The sequence below is a fragment of the Colletotrichum costaricense genome, assembly GCF_030867565.1.
Source record: "Colletotrichum costaricense strain IMI 309622 chromosome Unknown Scaffold_4.1, whole genome shotgun sequence".
NCBI classification, from domain to species: domain Eukaryota; kingdom Fungi; phylum Ascomycota; class Sordariomycetes; order Glomerellales; family Glomerellaceae; genus Colletotrichum; species Colletotrichum costaricense.
In genome coordinates, this window is record NW_026848233.1 from 2,204,935 (window position 1) to 2,225,270 (window position 20,336).

Consider the following 20,336-nt stretch of genomic DNA (forward strand, 5'->3'; position numbering starts at 1 on the left):
TCTAACCACTGGCGGCTTTGATGATGCCTGAGTCACTTGTCAACACCTCTACCACAGACCAGGGACAGTCAACACAATTGTATGGTTCTGCTCTTGTTCGGATCTTCAGCTATGTTGTTCTCGCGCTATTTCCGCTTATCGCCCTGGCGATCAGCAGAATCTCCACGCCTAGCTTGGATCCGAGGGAGCCACCACTCCTGAAGCCGACGATACCTGTTGTGGGACACCTCGTCAACATGCTCTACAAGGGCGGCAAGTACTATCTAGAGATGTACGAGTCTTCTCAGGGAAAGCTTTCGACAGCCACGCTCAGCATCTTTGGCCAAAAGGTCTATCTAATTGCCTCTCCCTCTCTGGCACAGGCAGCTCTCCGCAACCGTCTTCTTTCCTTTGACCCTTTCGTTGTCCAGGCGAGCGATGGCCTGGTCAGACTCAGCGCAAAGGCAAAAGAGCTTTTCGTGGACGGCACACTGCTCCATGCCTTCTCCACGACGGTATCATCAGCAACTTCACCAGAACCTATGCGACGTATGACGGTTACGGCACTTGCGGCGTTTACTGATGATCTCAATGCGCTAGCAGCCGGACCTGACCATCAGCAAGAGATCCAGCACTTGTATCACTTTCTCAGAAATCGGATCGCCATGGCCGCAACAGATTCGCTTTACGGCATAAAAACAAATCCATTTAGACATGACCCTCGTCTGGTCGATGATATCTGGTGCGTTGATTCAGGCCCCCGTACAGTTTCAGTTCTAACAGATCATAGGACATTTGATGATGCATTGACCTATCTTTTCCCTAACATTAAGCCTGAGTGGATAGCACCAGCTGGCAATTCTGCTCGAGAGCGACTTCAACATGTTCTCGTCAACTATTACAAGCAATTTCCCGACGAACCGTCATTCCCACCAGATGTCGCAGAGTTTACAAAGCTTCGGGCACGCATCATTCGCAACTCTGGCCTCAGCGACACTGACCTGGGCCGACTTGAGGTAGGCATGGTGGTAGCCGCAACGACCAATAGTGCCCCAATGTTCTTTTGGTTTTTGATCAGCGTCATGTCTCGACCGCAAATTCTCGCCAAAGTCAGAGAAGAGGTTGAGCCACTGGTGACCTTCAGAAAGGAAGACATCAGTGGGCCCAGTGGAGCTGCAATAAAAGTAGTCGCAACTTTTCGTACCTCTCAGTTGACCGATTCAATCATCTGCCCCTACATCACTGCGGCACATCGTGAGACCTTGCGTCTCTTCGACTCTAATACAGCAACACGGCACGTTCTAGACGACACGACACTTCCTGACGGAACTCTGCTCCGTGCTGGAGGCATTTGTCATATTCCCGCCGGTGTTGGACACCGCATCCCAGAAGCGTGGGGCGAAAGGGACCCAAATGAGTTTGCGCCTGAACGATGGCTCGAGCACCAAGTACGCATGTCGGGGTCAAGCGGTATCACGCAGAAGATGGCCTTTTGGCCTTTTGGTGGCGGCAAACACCTGTGCCCTGGTCGCAACTTCGCCATTAACGAGAACATCACCCTTCTCGCGGCATTGGTCACAGGATTTGACTGCGATGGTCTCGTTGTTCCTGAGTGCCCTATCGCAAATCTCACGGGTCAAAGTGTCCCACCGCCAAAGAAGCAAGTGAAGGCCACGTTCAAAAGACGAGAGGGTTGGGAAAACGTCGTATGGAAGCTGGAATATTAGAGGCTCAATAACGAATGAGTAGTGAGAGTAGATTGTATACTTCATGCTCTTGAACAGTGTTCTTACTCAGATGCAGCCTCAACTTACATATTGGCAATGTCTTCCTTGCTTTCCTGACGACGCTAAGACCTGCTCTTTAAGGCAGTAGTAAGTCTAGATATGTCACGCTTTTAGGCTACAACAATTGTAGGCTCATTTAACACGTCTTTTCACTGCAGTCTACTCAAATTCACTTGGAGAGCTTTGAGCGGCTAGATTACTTTGAGGATCCCAGGCGAGCAACTTTGATGGGAAGCCCGACCATCTTTTGATCCTAGCGATTAACGCTACTTTATTACCGATATTGATACATTATTGTATTGAGATATTAAGCTATGAAATGCTCGCTCTACGAACGAATGGTGATGGGCGTCCATTGGACAATAGTAAGTGGATAGAATGCTTACGATTAGCAACAAGCGAAGGTCACAACTATCATTGGAGTTGTGGATAACATAGAGACCTAGAAAGTTATCCCGGGCTCTGTACACTGGACGATTTTTCACATTGTGCACAGGTATCGCACACGTTACGCGACGAGTCAAGACTGAGCCTAGGTATTAGAAAGAGACTTGGCCTTCACCTGCCCCGTGGGAAGTCCAGGGGCAGGTAAAACATACATTTTTGGATGCGGCTTTGGAAGTTCATACCCACTTCATACTCGGGCTCGGTTTCGGGCCCATTGCCGTTAACTTTGTCGTGCCGTTTTGCCAGTACTTAACAACAACCTCTACTTCAGAACATGTTCTCTACCACTCACAGTGTGTGTCGACTCTTCCAACAATTCATTAGCCATGCAATTTCCTTCCACCAACATAGGTTTGCTACCCTTAGATATGTTCCATTCACATTTTACAGTCGCACAAGCCACGCTTGCTGTAGCCATCTTAGTACGTCAGTCACAACGACCCCGGCCGTGGCCGTCACAGCAGTTTTAACCCCAACTCTTAGTTCTCTATCCATCGCGTTGCAGTCATCATCTATCGCATCTATTTTCATCCCCTTCGCCGTTATCCCGGACCGAAACTCGCAGCAGTCACAAAGCTTTATCGACTCTACGTCACAGTCATAGGGGATGGTGCCATCGCTCCCAAACGGCTCCATGATCAATATGGTCTTATTGTTCGGATTGGACCAGATGAGCTCAGCTACATTGATCACCGGGCATGGAAGGATATTCATGGCTTCCACAAGTCCGGGCAAGACCTCTTCGAAAAGGACTTGGTGATGTATGGACCAGATATTGCGCCTAATGTTCGGGGTCTGATCCGCGCCAACGACTCAGGGCACAGGCGCCAACGGCGGATATTCAGCCATGCATTCTCAGACAAAGCACTTCGTGGGCAGCAAGACCTCATTCGAGGCTATGTGGATATGCTGGTTGAAAAAATCCACCAGGTGCACCGGGTGGCCACGTGTCAGGGAGACAAGTCGGTGGAAGTGACTCGTCTGTACACTTTTACAACCTTCGATATTATGGCGGACTTGACCTTTGGAAAACCCTTGGGGATGCTCAGTGGTGAGAGCTTCGTGCCCTGGGTTTCGGTTATCGAAGAATCACTTAAGTACTCGGGATACACCTTACTCCTTCGTGCATACCCAATTCTCGAGACGTTCTTCACGCGTTTGATACCCAAGAGAATAAAGGCAATGAGAGATGAGCACATCAACTTCGCCGTCAAGCGGGTTGACGAACGCCTGGAGCAAGGCGCCGACAGGGGCGATATCTGGAGCTTAGTTGAGCGTAACGAGGAGCAGAACAACATAACTCGAGAAGAGATGTACTCTAGTTCGTACGAGTTCCTCATCGCAGGATCTGAGACAACGGCAAGTCTTCTCAGTGGGTTGACTTACTTCCTCTGCAAAAACGAAAGCAAGATGAAGATTTTGCTCAAGGAGATTCGCAGCCTGAAAAGAGACGAGCTTACGATTTCCAAGCTCCAAGGTTTGAAGTACCTCCAAGCCTGCATAGACGAGGCTATTAGGCTCTATCCTCCTGTTGCTGGAGCACTGGGGCGCGTGAAGCGAGTCTGCGGGGCGAATATCTGCGGTCAATGGGTTCCAGAGGGGGTGAGTCATCGATGCCGCGTGTATCCGTACTGCATATGGAGACGCGACTGCTGACCGAGTGGCAGACCACGGTAGGAATACCTCATATGGCAGCATATCATTCTGCAAAACACTTTAGTTTTCCAATGGAGTTTATGCCAGAGCGTTGGCTTACGAACGCTCCTTCTAAATTTTCAGACGACAACAAGGAGGTTTTCCAGCCTTTTCTCTACGGGCCGAGGAATTGTCTCGGAAAGAGGTATTTGACCTAGTTCATATCTCTAGTCTCTTCGACTTAAAATGCTGACTGAAATAGTCTGGCTTATCACGAAGTTCGATTGATCATCGCTTCAATTTTGTGGGACTTTGATGTCGAGCTGGAAAACAAGGAGGTGGATTGGCTGAAACAAAAATGGTATGGATTCTTTGAAAAGAATCAGCTGCGTGTGAAGATGACACCAGCTGTATGATCAGATGTGCATCAAGTTTACCCATTATACTTCATCATACTGGTTGATCCATGTGGAGGGTTGTTGAGTAGTCTGACGTTACGCACGGGAATCCACCATATGGCTCTCTGACCGAAACAATGTTTTGACCAGAACGCGACAACTCTAGGTTGTTTTATATGCACTTGTTTTCACTCACACAATCGCACCTCCCCTAATCTAATGCTCAACCGATTGCCTCCTTCAGTCTCTTGCCGATCACCTTTCCGTGGCGCGGCGTCAGAAGCAGTAATAGAACCAACGGAAATGACGAGTTGGTGTAGCCGGGGGACGTAGCAGCAGGAGGAGTTATCTCAAATTATATAACTAACAGTTTTCATATTAAAATTACTACGTTGAATTAAAAACGTATCCAGAGTACAGTGTATATACTGCATATGATAGTTACCTAAGACAATATGCTCTATCACATAATTCTTCTGAAAGGACCTAATCTATCAAGGTCAACTTTCAATATTTATAAGACCGAAAAAGATAGAACCACTACATTTGCATGTATGAACATTTATTTATTTTAAGAAGCCTTTAATTATTTCGGTCTCGATAGCAGTGGCCTCGTTACCGTTACCGTTACCTCAGTCTTTATGCGCTCGTTTATCTCGCTTACCCCCACTCACCCTAGCTTGCTACGTGAGAAGCGGCGAGGGATCTAGGGGCAATTGGGCGTCATATTGGCATAACGTTCGAGAAAGCTGTTTGATGGTGAATGCGTAAAGAATTTGACTTCTGTAATAATACCACCACAAGTCTGCAGTTGGTCAAAAGCCATTCAACAGAGCAACCGTTGTGATCTTATTTTGTACGATTGAAAGAGAACAATCCAAAACGAGACCAGACGGAACCGACCACACTGCGATGCTGTTAATCCTCTCGGCTTCAAAATAAGATACTCGTTCGCGTCATCGCCATTGACAACTCAATGATATTCACCAACCCGATAACATGACCCCCACCCATGCGAGACCGAACTATAAAGTCCCGAGTCCACGGACATTACCCACACAGCAGAGCCATGCTGGTATTGCAATTTGACTTTCTCGTTCTCAGATATCATATTCGAGAATTCGCATTGCGGATAGCCCGGACAAACCACTTGCCCCCCACTTATGTGATCAGTTAGGTATAGATATGTGATAGGGAATAGCGGGCTCCATAGTAGTACGTGATGAAATCTGCTCAATGAGGTAGTCCCGATGAATCGAGAGCTACTTGCTTGCGAATTTTTTCAGCACAGGTGTTGCCTCTTACGGGCCCCTTCGGAGCCTTCTGCCGAGGTTCTCTCGTTCTCTCGTTCTCTGACATAAGACTTCAATCTCAATGATCACCTGTCGCTTCTGCAATAACTCTTCTAAATCTAGCATGACGTCTACTATGACCCCTTTCAAGAGACTTCTTCAGGATTCTTTGCAGGACGACGTGTTCTCTTCGCTGATACTCTTCGCCAAACGTCTTGATGGTTAGATAATCAAACTCGGACCCTGACCCTCCTTCGCAGCTAACACAATGATAGGATCCGATATCGTATCCGAATGCCTAGGCGGGCCATCGCCATCATGGCCCAATCAAGCCCCCATCGACAAAGACACCGTCTTTACGCTAGCTTCCTGCTCGAAGCTCCCACTCACAGTAGCCGTATTACAGCTTGTAGAGAAACGGCTCCTCGCACTAGACACAGATGTGAGCTCCATGCTCCCAGTTCTGGGACGTCAGAAAGTCCTGGCTGGCTGGCAGCCAGACGGCTCACCCATTCTCAACGAGCGTCGCAACCCAATAACCCTTCGCCACCTTTTGACACACTCCGCTGGCACGAGCTACTACTTCCAAAACAAAGACCTAAAACGGCTTCGAAGTCTCAGAGGAAACCTCCCAGCTACCTTGGAGCCCACTATTGAAGAGCGTTACGACGACCCGCTCCTCTTCGAACCGGGCGAGGGTTGGGACTATGGTTGTGGGCCAGATTGGGCGGGCAAACTGATAGAGCAGCTCACCGGAATGTCTCTGGAAAAATACCTGATACTACACGTGTGGGCACCCCTGGGAGCATCTAGCTTCACCTTCTGGCCAAACGCAGAGGGGAAAGGTCACAAGGTCGCCACCCTCACGGAAAGAAACGTAACTACCGGGAGACTCGAGGTGCATCCTGATGTCCTGACCTTGAATCAAGGAGTGGACATGGAGTGCTTCGGAGGCCATGGGGCTTACTGCAGCGCAGGAGACTACATGGAGCTCATCTTTTCCATCTTCAGCAACGACAGGCGTGTGCTCAAGCCCGATTCTGTGGAGATGATGTTTCAGGCCAACTTGTCGGACCAAAGCAGAGCAGCTCTGCAAGCTGACTTCGACAGGCGAAAACTTACCATTGGCGACTTCTACCGCGGCGAGGTCTACAATTGGGGATTGGGAGGAATGTTGATCGACGGCCGTCGTTCCGAGGCGGAGTGCCCCCGGGGACCAAATACTTTGGCATGGGGTGGTGGAACGAACCAATTTTGGGTCCGCTTTTTGCCCTCTCCCCTTTCAACTTTGTCTGCTAAACATAAATTACAGTTTATTGATCGAACCAACGGCTTCTGTGGTCTCATCATGTCTCACGTCCTCCCACCTCAAGACCCTCAGATCGAGGAAATCATTGGCGCATTTCAACGACATGTGTACACGTCAAACAATGATTATGGTTTCCGAAGCTTTTTGTGATATGGCTATGGAATCGCAATACTCAATCCCGGCCCATGTTTCTAGCAGAGAGCTGTGAGACGGGAACCGGTCCTCGACATGTAGAGTTTTTCACGAGAGTGATACGAGGATAGACAAAGGCCACCAAACAGCGAATCTGAATATCATACTATCTTACAGGAGGGTATTATATAGATTCTACGGGGCACTGTATACGGTCATGTAATTCTAGCGCGGTGTAGTCGCCTTTCGCCTCACTTGAGGACATCACGGCGTAAAATGGGACAAACAAACAAACAAATACGAGAATGAAATCAAGCTACATGTGTGAGTTAGTTATCGGTGCTACGGCCGGTGGACACTCATGACCTTACTCCTTATGCGTGCATGTCTCGCCAATCCCCTGTTGCAGCAATGAGAACTTTGAGAACCAACACACAGCTGGTCTACACCACGAAGTGAAACAAAACTCAAAGCGTGAGATGGCAGGCTTGCTTAGCTCACAGTTGGAGGCGGGCCATTGACAGTGACGAGTATATATTCAAGCTAAGGTACTGATTTCTTTCTCCCGTACAAAAGCCATATCCTGGCCGCCTGTCCTGAACAAGGAGAAGGATCGACGTCCGTCCTATGTCTGCATCTAGATAAATGAATGATATGTTACGAGTCGCATACGCTTGAATTAGCACTCATTGTTGTTTCAAGTTCTCCATTCGCCAGGGGCATTCCTGAGTATCCCGTCGGTTGCCTTGAAGTCTAGGCACCATCAAAGAACTTCAGGAGGGGATCTCTATGATTCCTTCTACACGCTGTCGGCTGTACGATGTCTTACAGTATGAACATCTTCCGACGCAAAACGGAGACAGACCTTATTCGCCTTCAAAGTACTACTTCAGCACAGTCGCGCTCATTGGTTGCAGTTATGCCCTGTTAGTGAATAGTCGCTCAGCATATCCTCTGCTCGCTTTCACGGATCTCCCGAACGTCTTTATTAACCTAGTCTTCCCCACGCTATGAGTTTCAAGCAAGCTTTGTACCACTTTTAATTGCCGGTAGACCAGGTCCGTTGCGTAGAGAGACCTCTATATGCGCGGAGCGGTTTGAATATTAAGTTACGTGATACCTCACTTTGTTGGCTTTGGATTTGGACTGAAGGTCCAAGTCCGTCGTCGGTAGTAATATAACTTTGGGTACGTTTGCAGCGCCTCATGTGGGTTTGCGGGGGGAAAACGGCCATCCAACTCCAGGTTTTATGGCAAGCAGGCTCGGCTGCAAGAATCTTAACGTCATTTTTCAAAGGAGTCAACGATACATTACGAAAGTGCCATTCGCTCTGACTTCCGGCTCAATTCGAGACTCGGGAATGGAGATCGACGTATGTTCAATCTTAAAGTAATTCAATTATAGCGGGCTAAGTATGCTGGCAAAGTCTCCCGCCGGCTTCTGGGGTTAATGGGGTCGCCATGACTCTCAACGCAAGATGCCTTTGCACTTGACCCCCCCCCCCCCCCACCCCCCGAGAGCATATATATGAAGACATCCGGACGGCATTACTCACAAGGTCTCTCTGCATATCAACTGAAGCTGGCCATGGTTGAAATGGATCTACGTTCCGCAAATGGAGGTTACAAACGTATCTGGCAGGCGGAATTGACTCAAGCGGGATGAACGCTACGTGACGAAGTCGTTAAAGACCTTGTCAACGCGATGAGAATGGGAGGTTACCAACCGCTGAGAGCTGCTTACGTTTGATCTTCGTTCTTTCAGCTCTCAGAATACTAACATCCAGCGATGAAATAGCCGGTTGATTCCTGGACTGGATTTTGGACTGACCGAGATGATGTCATAGGCTTTGCAGCCTTGCACTAGCTGTTTACTGAAGGAATACGGATAGTTGAAGCCATGATTGACTGAGTGATCATGCGTTGAGAACTGACCAGAAGCATGATGTTGGTAATGGCCCTTATATTACATAGCGGCATAGCCGAAGGCATCCCGCCGGCTGGCTTGGGTCCCGCCCCCACAGCATGTTGAAATTGCCATTAGGGGGTGAAGTAGAATGCCGATTTTGCCTTGCGGTGAATCGTCGCCCGAATCATGTGTGGTAAACTTTCACACATCTCATCTGACATATTCATGGCAAAGAATAGACTTCTAGCTAGTCCAACGTCAACGGTAGCCTCTAAGCGTGATGTTGGCTAGCGCAGTGTATAGAGGTCACTTGAGTCTCACGTGAAATCGACCGATAATCACCTTCCTTCCGTGCATATCTCAGAAAGCGGTATCTCGCTCCTATGAGCCCGGAAACAAATGTCAAGTTTGATCCTCATTGGAATCGCTCAAGTGGTTCTGCTATTATTCTCTCTAATATGCTGCCTGACTCATAATCGGCAAAACGTATAAGCACGAGCAGACAGCCTGCACCTTTGGGCTGTTTCTTTTTCTAGCGGACCCAGCCTGCGAGTCTGTGTTCCTCGAGAGCATTTATCTTTAAAATCAGGGTCCTAATAGCAAGGGTGGCCTCATGGCATCAAGATTTGAAAGCGACCTTAGAAACAATATCCTTTAACGCATTCCTGTAAAGGTATCAGCTTTTTAGTGGTAGAGTGACTTGATTCCCGCATAGTACGAACCGCAACAGTGTACGCCACGCAAGTCTACAAAGACGATCTATTAGCGATTGATACACAGTAGCATGGGTGTAGAATGGCGTACACATCCTGACGAACTCATCGAGCAACACTCTTGGGGGGCATCGCGGACTGGATGGGGGTGCCCCCGGACAACCTTTGAGCCTGAGGGGTCTTTTGCGACCAGAGCCGCAGTAGCCAGTGATATGAACACGAAGAAAATGCCTCCCTTCATTCTGAATAGTAGGATAGCGTACGCAATTGAGATAAGTACGTAATCAGTACTTAATAAGAAGGCCGTGAAGTTCGAGCAAAAGCCTTACCACGGTTCATTGTACACCACTCAACTTATAGCTTTGGCCAGAAGGTCTGTCGAAGACGTACCAAACGGCGGCTATAATTCCGTACTTTGCCTTCAATCAATTTGAGTTTGGTTCCTGGAATTACAATGACTCGTCTGCTTTGATAAAGAATCGTGGTAGAACAACAGGTTTGTTTCGTTACAGTAGGAAGGGACATCGGGCGAAATGCGATTTCGCCTTACAGATCAATTACTATGTGGACAGCCGATGTTCCGAGTGTTCCATTCCGTAGTGGCCCGATCTCCGCTGATCTCTCACTAGAAACATGCTCTAAGAAGCTTCAATGGTTGCGAAATGATCAGCGAGGACTGAAGGCTGTGTGAATTGTATGGGCGGGCCACTTCCGTCTACATTCATGACTGCCACGGGTCCCAATCTCACCCACATCACGATAACATCGAGTCATAGCAAAATCCACCTTCAACCTCAGCAAATGGCATGGGCCGCGCAAGCCCTTTCGAAACTCATCACAGTAGAACCAAACAGAGACGTTGATTACAGGTGAAGTATCAAGACACTCTGAACAGTTCTTTGACGGCGCAAATTCTGATTTTGCCTGGCTAATCCCCTGAGCCGCTGCCAGCCTAAAACTTTCTCACAAGTACCACCATAGTTACGACTGAGCCGAAGATACCTAGGTTCCTAGATATATGTTTCCTTCGAAGATCATCGTATACGAACAAATCAGCAAAGTCTTTGTACATTGCATACGGTCTACTCGGTTCCCTCTTCGTGGGATCAAGTTTTGCGAGGCACCAAAAAGACTTCGAGAGCATGCCGGTGATGATAGCACAATGTGCAGTTGATTTAAAGTATCGGACATTAATTTCAACGTCAAAGGTTCTGAAAGTTTCTCTACGATGTCTGACAGGCTTGGCGCTTTGGTAAGGTGAGACTATGATAATACACCACCGAAGGCGCATGAGACCCAACCGGAGACCTCGATGGTGTTGTTTGACAACAATTTCGATAAATTTGTTCCCTCAGAAGAAAATTCCGTTATAGGCATATCCAGTAGGACCTTAGACAGGCAAGGGAATCATAAACCTTGTGCAAAAAGCTAGTGAAAAAGCCGGGGAAAGCCGGGAAACGTGGATTAACATTTGAACCAAAAGGAGATGATCACCGCATTTTTATTTCCTACTTGACCTTTACGTTTCCGAAGAACACTACGGACACACGGGCCGACTATGGTGTTACAACATTACGTCAGGGGGGCTTAGGAGCAATCTACGGAGCTATTCCGAGAGATGGCCCGGCTTCAGAGGCGAGGAAGAGACCTGCCTTAGCTCAAACACCCTCGTTCCATCATCCCCTAGACTTCAAGAACTATTACTAGTAACCTTGAAAGAACGCCCTTCTCTGCAGGCTTCTCCGCTAGAACGTATGATCTTCAAGTGGTTGAAGTGCTCTGAGTGCAATAAAAGCAGACTTTACTTACTCTTTCTGCCCAAGTCAATAGACTCATGCCGTTTCATTAACACCTCTCCACACTATCCACGAATACCCACGGTACACTCTGTGTTTGACAAGATGGCATCGAATACGATCGAAATCTACGAAGCTCCTTCCAGTTTACCAATCAACCAAGACTTCGTCGTTGAAGCCCGCCCTTCAAAAGCATATGCATCGAGCGATGCTCCTCAACAGTGGCGCCAGATACCGGCGTACGCAGTGGACGTTGCAAACCCCAACATCACAAGAAATACATTCAACAAACACACGGTAGCCCTAGCTTCCTTCGATTTAAACGCACCGACAACGATCAGTATTACATATACCGCGAGTGCCATTGCAACGGCAGTCATTCGGCCTCTTTCTCTGGGCATCATAGCGCAAGTCGAAAACGACAAGATTGTCTTCAATCTCGATCAATCACGAGATTTGATGATAGAGATCAACGGAGACAAGTGGAAAGCGCTTCATCTCTTGACGAACCGGATCGACAAAGATGCGCCAACGGCTGACTCTGAGGACATCTGGTACTTTGGTCCGGGCATCAATCAAGGCTCGGCATATTCCAAAGTCGCTGATGGTGTTAACTTGATGGTGCCTTCAGGCAAGACAGTGTACCTCGCCGGTGGCGCTTTCATCACCTGTCGGCTGAATTTCATTGATGTATCCAATTCTTCTGTACGAGGTCATGGCTTTATCCTTCGACCAGAGGGTGGGTACGTCTATCGAGAGCTTGGCGGCGCCATCACAATGAGCGGAGCCAGCAACATCAAGGTTGAAGGGGTCACTTCTCTTGGCGCAGAGGGCTTCAGTCTTTCCGCCGGAGAATGTCATAACATTCTCGTCAACAGATACCGATCCTTTTCATTTTCGGGGAATGGCGACGGAGTCGACTTCTTCTGCTCTTCGGACATCACTATTGAAAATTGTTTCTTGCGAAACTCGGATGATAACATCGCGCTGTATTCCCATCGCTGGAACTGGTATGGTAACTCAAACAACATCACGATCCGCAATTGTGTGTTGCTGCCGGACATTGCTCATGCCATCAACATGGGTACACATGGCAACCCTGCCAAACCAGAAACCACCAGCAACATTCGCATCAGCAACATCGATATCTTAGACCACGAAGAGAATCAGGTATGGTACCAGGGATGTATTGCCATCAACGCTGCTGACGAGAATCTTTTCCATGATATCCATATCGAGGATGTCAGAGTTGAAAGAATCACGAAAGGGCAGCTAATCAACATTCGTACCATGCAAAACGCGACGTGGACTACTGCTCCGGGTCGGGGTATTCGGAACGTTCACATCAAGAACATGTCGGCAAACCTGAGAGACTCAAAGGTTTTCAATCCATCAATGATAATGGGGTATGATCGGGATCGGATGGTGAAGAATATCACATTCGAGAATTTGAGGATTGGCGAGGAGATCATGCATGAAGAAATGCCGAAGCCTAGGTGGTACATGGTGGACGATCTCGTGCCCATCTTTGCCAATGAACACGTTGAAGGGTTGAAATTCAGAAAGTCAGCAAAGTAGAGGGAGAATTCTCAATTGATTTTGGAGACCATCGGCATCTGGCAAATTCTCAGAATATTGAGCGCGTTTAGTGGTAAACTTGGAGTGACGATTTTCAGCATCTTTGAACTGAGTCTGCCGACATTCTCCAGAAAACATCAACCTCACATGCATCCCGGAAATACTCCTACATGATCAGAGCCAAGGCAGCCAACATTCCAGACAGCCAGGAAGCAGGCATGAACCTCCCAGAGCCAGATGTAGGAACCTGTACGATTGTAGTTCCGGAAGGCAAGGTTTTGGTGGTTGATGAGGAGCGGGCAGTCTGAGTAGCTTCTGAAGCAGGACCTTGGCTTGACGATTGAATTATTAAACCTGAAGTTGGCACTCAAGTCAACTCCGATGCTGTTGCAATGGTTTCGGAAGCTAAGATTGTGCCTCCAATAGTGTTTGATTGCCCTGCTAGATGATTAGAACGCGAATAATGAGGTATATGTCAAGCAGCCCACAGTTGACAGAAGAGGTTCCAACCTGGCCTGTTGTTGACGTTGGAAGCTTGTCGTAAGAGGACGTGAACTAGGAATGTTGTCTATCAGATTCATGAAGACGGTTGAAGTATCAGGAGTATTCAAGGCTTACAGAGCAGTCAGCCGTTTTGGTCGACAAGGTCTTGACCTCCGTACCCAAGGCTACAGTCGTTGCTGTAAAAGCTGCAAAGGCGCACGTAAGCTCTCTTCTCATCGTGGCTATAGGAAATTGTTGTTCTTTAAACTGGCAGGAAGTGCACAGAATAAAGTTGATGGCAAACGAAGGATGTCGAAGAGGCAAAAGCTACTTTTGAGATCTGTGAGAGGACGTGGCAAGCTTGATCTTGAGCTTATGTACCTGGCTATTCATCGATCTTCCATCCCAGACAATTTCACTTACATCAGCCCAGTAGCTGAGAAAATTTCCGGTTTGGTATTCATTAGCTTACTCTTCGAGCAGAATCCGGAACCATCATACAATGAAGGTGCACTCGATGGGTTCACTTAGTGATAAGCAAAATTTGACTCGTTTTCCGCATCCGTCGTAAGCAGTCGGATCACGAAGTGATGTGAAATGCTTTCGCCTAGACTTGCAGCTCGCCAGAAATAACATGTTATCGGCATTCTCCGGGCTCAGCGTGCTCAGCTAGGGCACATGCAGGGAATCTGTCTTGGCTCAAGAGGAAAGTGAAGATTCGGAAGTCATGTTTGGCAAGACGCATAGCCATAAAGTGATTAGTAGAGAAGTTTTCGGAAGTTCAAGGATGCCCGACCACAAAGCATGGGATCCTAAGAGGCAGCTGGCATGTGTCTTCACGGACTTTTTTGGCCCTAGCAGCTCGTATTGGCCTCTCTTGGACAGACAATACCCATCTTGGAAGCAAATCTCACGTGTAGTGAACGTCGCTTCCAGACATACCATGAGAGGAAATATGTAATGGAGACACGATGGGTCTGTTCGTCTCATCTCTCGCAAGTCTTACGCTCTCATCTAGACTCGTACCAGCTCGTCTATCACCACAGGCTCCTCGTCAACTTCGGCTCCTATTACTGGCTTCATGACCACCATGACATCGACCGGTACGCAGACGGGACTGACAACAATAATTCCTACCAACCCGGCTAGCACAACTAGCGTAATCACTTTTGTGACACCATCATCCTCTTCCACGTCTACTTCAACTTCGTCTTCGTCCTCCACTAGTCCGACCGCAAGCTGTACCCCTGGGCTACTCTGGGCCTACTATGGTCTTGCGCAAGCTCCAACAGAGACTGCTAGTAGCTCCGGAAATATCCCTTTTCACGGTAACGGCGCTGATGGTCAAGCAAACTGAAGTATGACTTATTTCAACATCAACACCGTGCTCTCTGGACAGAATCCTGATAACACGGGTCGGACAACGACCATTGATCTTGCACAGCAATGCGCCACCACGACTCGGACCGTCTACGGAACCACAACGAGCGGGCAGTCCCAGTTCATGATTGTTCAACACATCGGATACTTCCATCCGGCCACTTCTGGCACGTATACTTTCAGCTTCAGTAATGTCGATGATGGTGTCTATCTTTGGCTAGGCAATAACGCCAAGACTGGTTTCACCAATGCCAATGTCAACAAAAATGTCGACTACTACGTTACCAATAGCGCCGGCACCTACACGTTCACTGAGACGGCCGGCCAATACTATCCAATTCGGCTATTATTTGTCAATGCACAGCAGTGCGGCAGCTTCACTTTCTCACTCACTGACCCGGCCGGAGGTGTGGTTGTCTCGAACTCTCAAGCCGTAGTTGGCGATCAACTCGTAGCTAGTTGCCCCAACGACTCGAACGCAGCGCCTTTTGGTTTCTAGATTGTCTTTGTTATTCTCCATTGTAGTCTTTAAACTTGATTCGATTGAAAGCCGTTGCTGCAAGTAGATTGCTGATTCAACCTCTCAGGGAAACGTGCCTCTTCGGTGTGCAGTTCGTGGATACTACCAAAGCTCCCTGGGTGATACCGAGAATGTAACACCGGGCGAAGAGACCCTAATACAGAATACAACTATTCATTGACTTCGCTCTTTATGCTCATTTTCCCGTCAAAGTGGAAGTGTAAAGCTGTAGTGTACACGACAAGAACATATTGATCACGGAGTATGATGTGAGGAATCAAAGGCTGAAATTTTTAACCTGTTCGCGAATTTGTTTCGGCATCGGGGAATGAGCCATTCGAATAAAGGTACCAATTTTGTCTAAAATGAGTCTCTGCCAAGGCTTCCTCGGCTTCGTTTGCGAGGCGCACTTCGACCAGGTCTCACGCCCCCGGAAATCCGGGAGAGATCTCGGTGTCGCCCGTGCCGATCATGAAGGATGGCCACGCAACGCAGCGCGCCGCGTCTTATCACCCCGCGTTTGTGGGGTTAAGCATGGATCGGGCGTCAGCCGGGGAAGATTGCGCCGGTGCTGTGTATGCACACTCTTTTGGGGTGGTATTGACGATGTACCATCAGATTCCTAATGTTGCCCAAAGGTTGGGTGGGAGACCTTCATATCATCAAATTGATATCTATAAGACTCTTCGTTATGTTCATATTTCAACTTTTGAGGCAATTCTTGGCATCGCACCTCTATCAGAGTTCTTCGGTCTCAAACAGTCACCATGCATCTTAAGGCCGCTTTCCTCTTGCCTTTATTGTCATGGAGCGTGACAGCTTCACCTTTCGAGAAGCTGCATGGCCTGAATGATACGTCGTTCGCTCATCCAGGCTCTCTTCACTCCGCGAAAGATTTCGCAAGAATCAAAACCCATGTTCAAGCCCAGGATCAACCCTGGTACCGAGCCTGGCAGCATCTAGAAGCCGGAAAATTGGCTCAGACCTCGTGGAAGCCAACGCCGCAGTCGGTTCTTGTCCGTGGCACAAACGCTACCTTTGCGCCCACCAACAACTACGGCTATGCCTATCGCGATGCTCACTCAGCGTACCAGTTGACCATTCGATGGCTGGTTGGAGGTAACACTTCCTACGCAGACCACGCAGCCAAAATCCTCGACGGCTGGAGCTCTACCCTTGTCGATATCAACGGCACTGAAGACAAATATCTCGCGGCAGGGCTCTACGGATACCAGTTTGCCAACGCCGCCGAGCTCCTTCGTGGATACTCCGGCTGGCCCAAGCAGAACCAGACGGCCTTTGGCAAAATGTTGAACGGCGTCTTTGCGGTGTACAACCACGACTTCCTCGAGCACCACTACAACAAACCGGATTTCTACTACGCCAACTGGGACTTGTGCAACATTGCCTCGTTGATGGCGATTGGTATTTTCAACGACAACAGAACCATGTACAATTACGCGGTCAACTACTTCAAGAACGGGATTCCGGGCCAGCCAGAGGTTGTGGCTAATGGTGCCCTGCCCTATTTCTCAATCGCCAACTTCACGGAGCAGGGTAGCGGAAAGACTCTGATGCAGATCCAGGAGTCTGGCCGTGACCAGGGGCATGCTTTACTCTGCATCGCTCTCATCGGAGTTATCGGGCAACAAGGTTGGAACCAGGGAATTGATCTCTTCGACACCTTTGGCCGCCAGATCCTGAACGCGTGAGTTCTCTTTCTGTCCCACTCCAGATTTTCTGGCAGGTCGCTAATTGAAGCTAGCGCCGAGTATGTTGCCAAGTACAATACCAACCACACTGTTCCTTACACGCCTTATCGTAGCTGGGAAGGTGTGCTGGAGGTCGTGGCCCCAAAAGCTAGGTTTGATGTACGACCTGGTTATGAAGCTCTCTACTCCCACTACGCGGAAGTCAAGGGTCTCAATGCCTCATGGTCAATGGAGTTCCGTGACTTTGTCAATGGCAACCTGACCGCCAACATTGAAGGCGGCGGTGGTGACTACAGTCCGAACTCGGGTGGGTATGATTCGTTCGGACATGGAACTTTGCTGTATCGCATCGATAAAGATAGTTAAGCTCCAGCCGAAAAGGGTGTGTTGCTAAGGTATTTGAGTCAACACCAAGTTGAAAGTCGATACAGAGTAAGTATGAGGCGAAGCAATATCTAGGAAGCATTCCTGTCGTACGTTCGTCTGCTCAGCTGCTGCAATCATGATTTCCCATTGCGTGCACCAAGTTGAAACAACTGGCTCGCGACTTCTCAATCCCAAATTTATACAATAACTATGTTTTCCCATACGTAACACTCATCCCATTTCCATTTTATTTGGCATCAACAACATCCATCGATAAGTCTTGCGTCCGCCTTAATCACGAAGCCTCATATAGTTCAAGCTTAAAGCTGTTTCATTTCTGAGGTCGAGCTTTCATTACACTAGAAGATGCTCTTTAAAGACTGCCTGTAAGGGAGTCGCAATATGGAGTTCTGGCGCATCAAGAGCTCACCCTGCCCCTCACCTCACCAAGGTGATGGCCGAACCAAGCCTCGGGGACTTCAACCCTTTACGAGCTAACAAGTATGGTGCAAACTTTTTGAATTACTAGTTTCAAGATGTTAAATTCAATATAGAAGCGTGCAGCATCTAGTTTACAGTCGTTGCTTCAAAGCTACTTTAGGCCTTTCCTCTTTGAAACTATGATTGATCAACAACGCCGACATATCCATCCCTTTATTGGAGAATCGTAGCCGTTCCATTTCCCAAACCCTCAATATCAGATTTGACTGGCAAGGACCTAGGGAGTGAAGGCAGACCAGACTGTTCAGCAGAGAGCTGATCCTCAAGGTCCAAAGGGGCACGTCTTGGTATCTCTGTCTCATTGATTGACGATCGAGAGAGGCCATCCGATCCTGTGCTTGTGACATATCCGGAGGGCGGCTGACGAGTTCTCTCATCAAACGTCCGGCTGTTGTTGGTCGCCGATGAGCCGGTGGCGTTGTGCTTGACGTCTCCCAAGGTCGATGTAATAGATGCAGAAGCATTGTTGAGTGCATTTGTGCCTGCTTGCGGCAAGTCTCTCGCCTTATCAGCAGTTGTGTTGGTCGCGTTGTAGACCGTTTGTTGCCCGCTCCGAGCAGCGTTGCCGAGGGTCGTGCTCGCGTCAGAAGCAGCTTGTTGTGCCTTGGAGGACAGCTCCGCCGTCTTTGCTTGTCCATCACGAGCGAGCTCTGCGCCCTTCTGAGCGGTCACGTTCGCAGCGTTTTGAGCCTGCACAGTGGCGTCATGAGCGATCTGCCGTCCCTGAGGCGAGGCTGCGAGAGGAGCAACGAAGATGGCGGTCACTCCGACTACAGCTAACCAAAACGGAGAAAGGACTTTAATGAGTGCATACACAGATGCAAGTCCGACGAATGCCTGCAAATAGGTCAGTCACTGAATTCTATATCACGTGGCGAATCATTTTCGCATCTAGTGTTCACTTACGCCAAACGTTCTTCCCAGGTCTTCGCCATAGATGATTCGTTGAGCTTCTACCACTGCGTATTGAATAAAGTCGTGAACATCTCTCAGAGTGTTGTTGAGTGTAGACTCCGGCACTCTTCTATACTGTCTTGGTCGAAGGCGTGTGGATAAGGAGTCGGAACTGAAGGACCGGCTGGCATACTCAGCAGCAGAGACGGCTAGGCAACTTAAGCATTGGCTCACATGAGTAAGTGTGTCCAGTCTTACCTCCAAGAGTAGTGACCGCCGCCTTCAATGCCAATTGAGTGAGGGGTAAGTAATGTGCCCCAAACAAGATGCCCAAGGTACCGATATATACACCAAGGGTGCGTAGAGGATCTTCCCACTAATGTTACAAGTTAGCAAAGCTGCAGTGCGGGCGCTACATGAGCAAGTACGTACGTTGATATACTTGTAGAAGCTGTCTTGCTGGGCTGGGTGAAGGACTTTATTAGCATCTTGTTTTAGTTGACGAACGAAATTCACCCAATACCTAAAACCTGTCGCAATGGGCCTTCCTGCGTCGATCTTGGCGATTGTTCTTCGTTCAGGGCATTCTGGATTTTTGATGCAACTAAGGAGTTGAGACAACAATTGTAAGTCTTCTATTTCACGTACATTGCTGCCGTGCCTACAAAGCTTACTCTGCGACCTTCCCTGGTCAGTACGATGGAAGCTATCAGCCGTTCCGGGCAAGACAATGACAGTTGGGTCAGCCATGATTATGACGTCGACGCGTGGATGATGAGGAGTTGGTGAGTAAATGTGGATAAGATCACGAACTCCACTGAAGCGGGGGATTTGGAGCTTTCACTCTGATTTGATGAGAGAACAAGAACGACAAATTTTCTATCAGACGGCGGAAGCAGACTTTATGACAAAAGCCAAACATCCAAAATCTCCTAGACCACCCGTGACACGAAGGCGCAATCCTGGTGTATTGCACCACCGGTATGCGGTTACACGATGTGAGGGGAAGGGATTACGAAACCCAACGTTCGTGACGTACATAGCTGGTCATTGCGTATCCGCTAAACTATGGTAGGATTCCTCAATGTCAAGAAACGGCTCGCATATCCGCTGGAATCGAGATGCAGGACGCCGCGCTGTCATTGCCTTGACCGAGGTGAGGGGGAACCCCTTTGATATTCAAAGGCCAATTGACGTCGTTCGACAGTCATTTGGGGTCCGTTCCACTCGCAGCCCTGACGCGCTTTGATGACGAGGAGGCGGGGTGTCTCACCAAGACATCACGGCACTGGCATGCCGCTAGACTTGCTAGAGCCAAGATGATATTCGAGGGACTACTTGCGTATTTGCTCACATACTTATACCAGACGATGTGCGTCGGCTACCTACCTCATGTCATTTCAGGGGCTGAAGTAGGTTTTAATAGGTCTATTCTTCTAGCTAGAATCAATAGAGCCGCAGAGGTACTTTCACCTACACGAAAGGTTCACAGGCGTCCATGCCCAA

General features: G+C 48.6%; 7 protein-coding genes across 7 annotated transcripts; 5 read left to right on the forward strand and 2 right to left on the reverse strand.

Annotated features, from left to right (window-relative positions):
* Positions 1-23: 23 nt before the first annotated feature.
* CCOS01_04785 (uncharacterized protein) lies at positions 24-4,264 on the forward strand (the record flags this gene model as incomplete). Its single annotated transcript, XM_060452966.1, has 5 exons — positions 24-721; positions 770-1,685; positions 2,697-3,815; positions 3,881-4,053; positions 4,111-4,264. 5 exons carry the CDS (start codon positions 24-26, stop codon positions 4,262-4,264), a joined length of 3,060 nt encoding a protein of 1,019 aa, XP_060316924.1.
* Positions 4,265-5,662: 1,398 nt separating this feature from the next.
* CCOS01_04786 (beta-lactamase) lies at positions 5,663-6,997 on the forward strand (the record flags this gene model as incomplete). Its single annotated transcript, XM_060452967.1, has 3 exons — positions 5,663-5,759; positions 5,814-6,796; positions 6,851-6,997. The coding sequence occupies 3 exons, from the start codon at positions 5,663-5,665 to the stop codon at positions 6,995-6,997; spliced, it is 1,227 nt and encodes a 408-aa protein (XP_060316925.1).
* A 4,504-nt stretch (positions 6,998-11,501) lies between these two features.
* On the forward strand, positions 11,502-12,974 carry CCOS01_04787 (uncharacterized protein; the record flags this gene model as incomplete). The annotated part of the gene is made up of 1 exon (XM_060452968.1): positions 11,502-12,974. One exon carries the CDS (start codon positions 11,502-11,504, stop codon positions 12,972-12,974), a length of 1,473 nt encoding a protein of 490 aa, XP_060316926.1.
* Positions 12,975-13,415: 441 nt separating this feature from the next.
* Positions 13,416-13,694, reverse strand: CCOS01_04788 (uncharacterized protein; the record flags this gene model as incomplete). The annotated part of the gene is made up of 2 exons (XM_060452969.1): positions 13,416-13,529; positions 13,593-13,694. 2 exons carry the CDS (start codon positions 13,692-13,694, stop codon positions 13,416-13,418), a joined length of 216 nt encoding a protein of 71 aa, XP_060316927.1.
* Positions 13,695-14,817: 1,123 nt separating this feature from the next.
* Positions 14,818-15,336, forward strand: CCOS01_04789 (uncharacterized protein; the record flags this gene model as incomplete). The annotated part of the gene is made up of 1 exon (XM_060452970.1): positions 14,818-15,336. One exon carries the CDS (start codon positions 14,818-14,820, stop codon positions 15,334-15,336), a length of 519 nt encoding a protein of 172 aa, XP_060316928.1.
* A 788-nt stretch (positions 15,337-16,124) lies between these two features.
* CCOS01_04790 (uncharacterized protein) lies at positions 16,125-17,435 on the forward strand (the record flags this gene model as incomplete). Its single annotated transcript, XM_060452971.1, has 2 exons — positions 16,125-17,065; positions 17,123-17,435. 2 exons carry the CDS (start codon positions 16,125-16,127, stop codon positions 17,433-17,435), a joined length of 1,254 nt encoding a protein of 417 aa, XP_060316929.1.
* Positions 17,436-18,089: 654 nt separating this feature from the next.
* CCOS01_04791 (uncharacterized protein) lies at positions 18,090-19,580 on the reverse strand (the record flags this gene model as incomplete). The annotated part of the gene is made up of 6 exons (XM_060452972.1): positions 18,090-18,773; positions 18,843-19,039; positions 19,089-19,206; positions 19,263-19,294; positions 19,354-19,434; positions 19,505-19,580. The coding sequence occupies 6 exons, from the start codon at positions 19,578-19,580 to the stop codon at positions 18,090-18,092; spliced, it is 1,188 nt and encodes a 395-aa protein (XP_060316930.1).
* Positions 19,581-20,336: the final 756 nt, after the last annotated feature.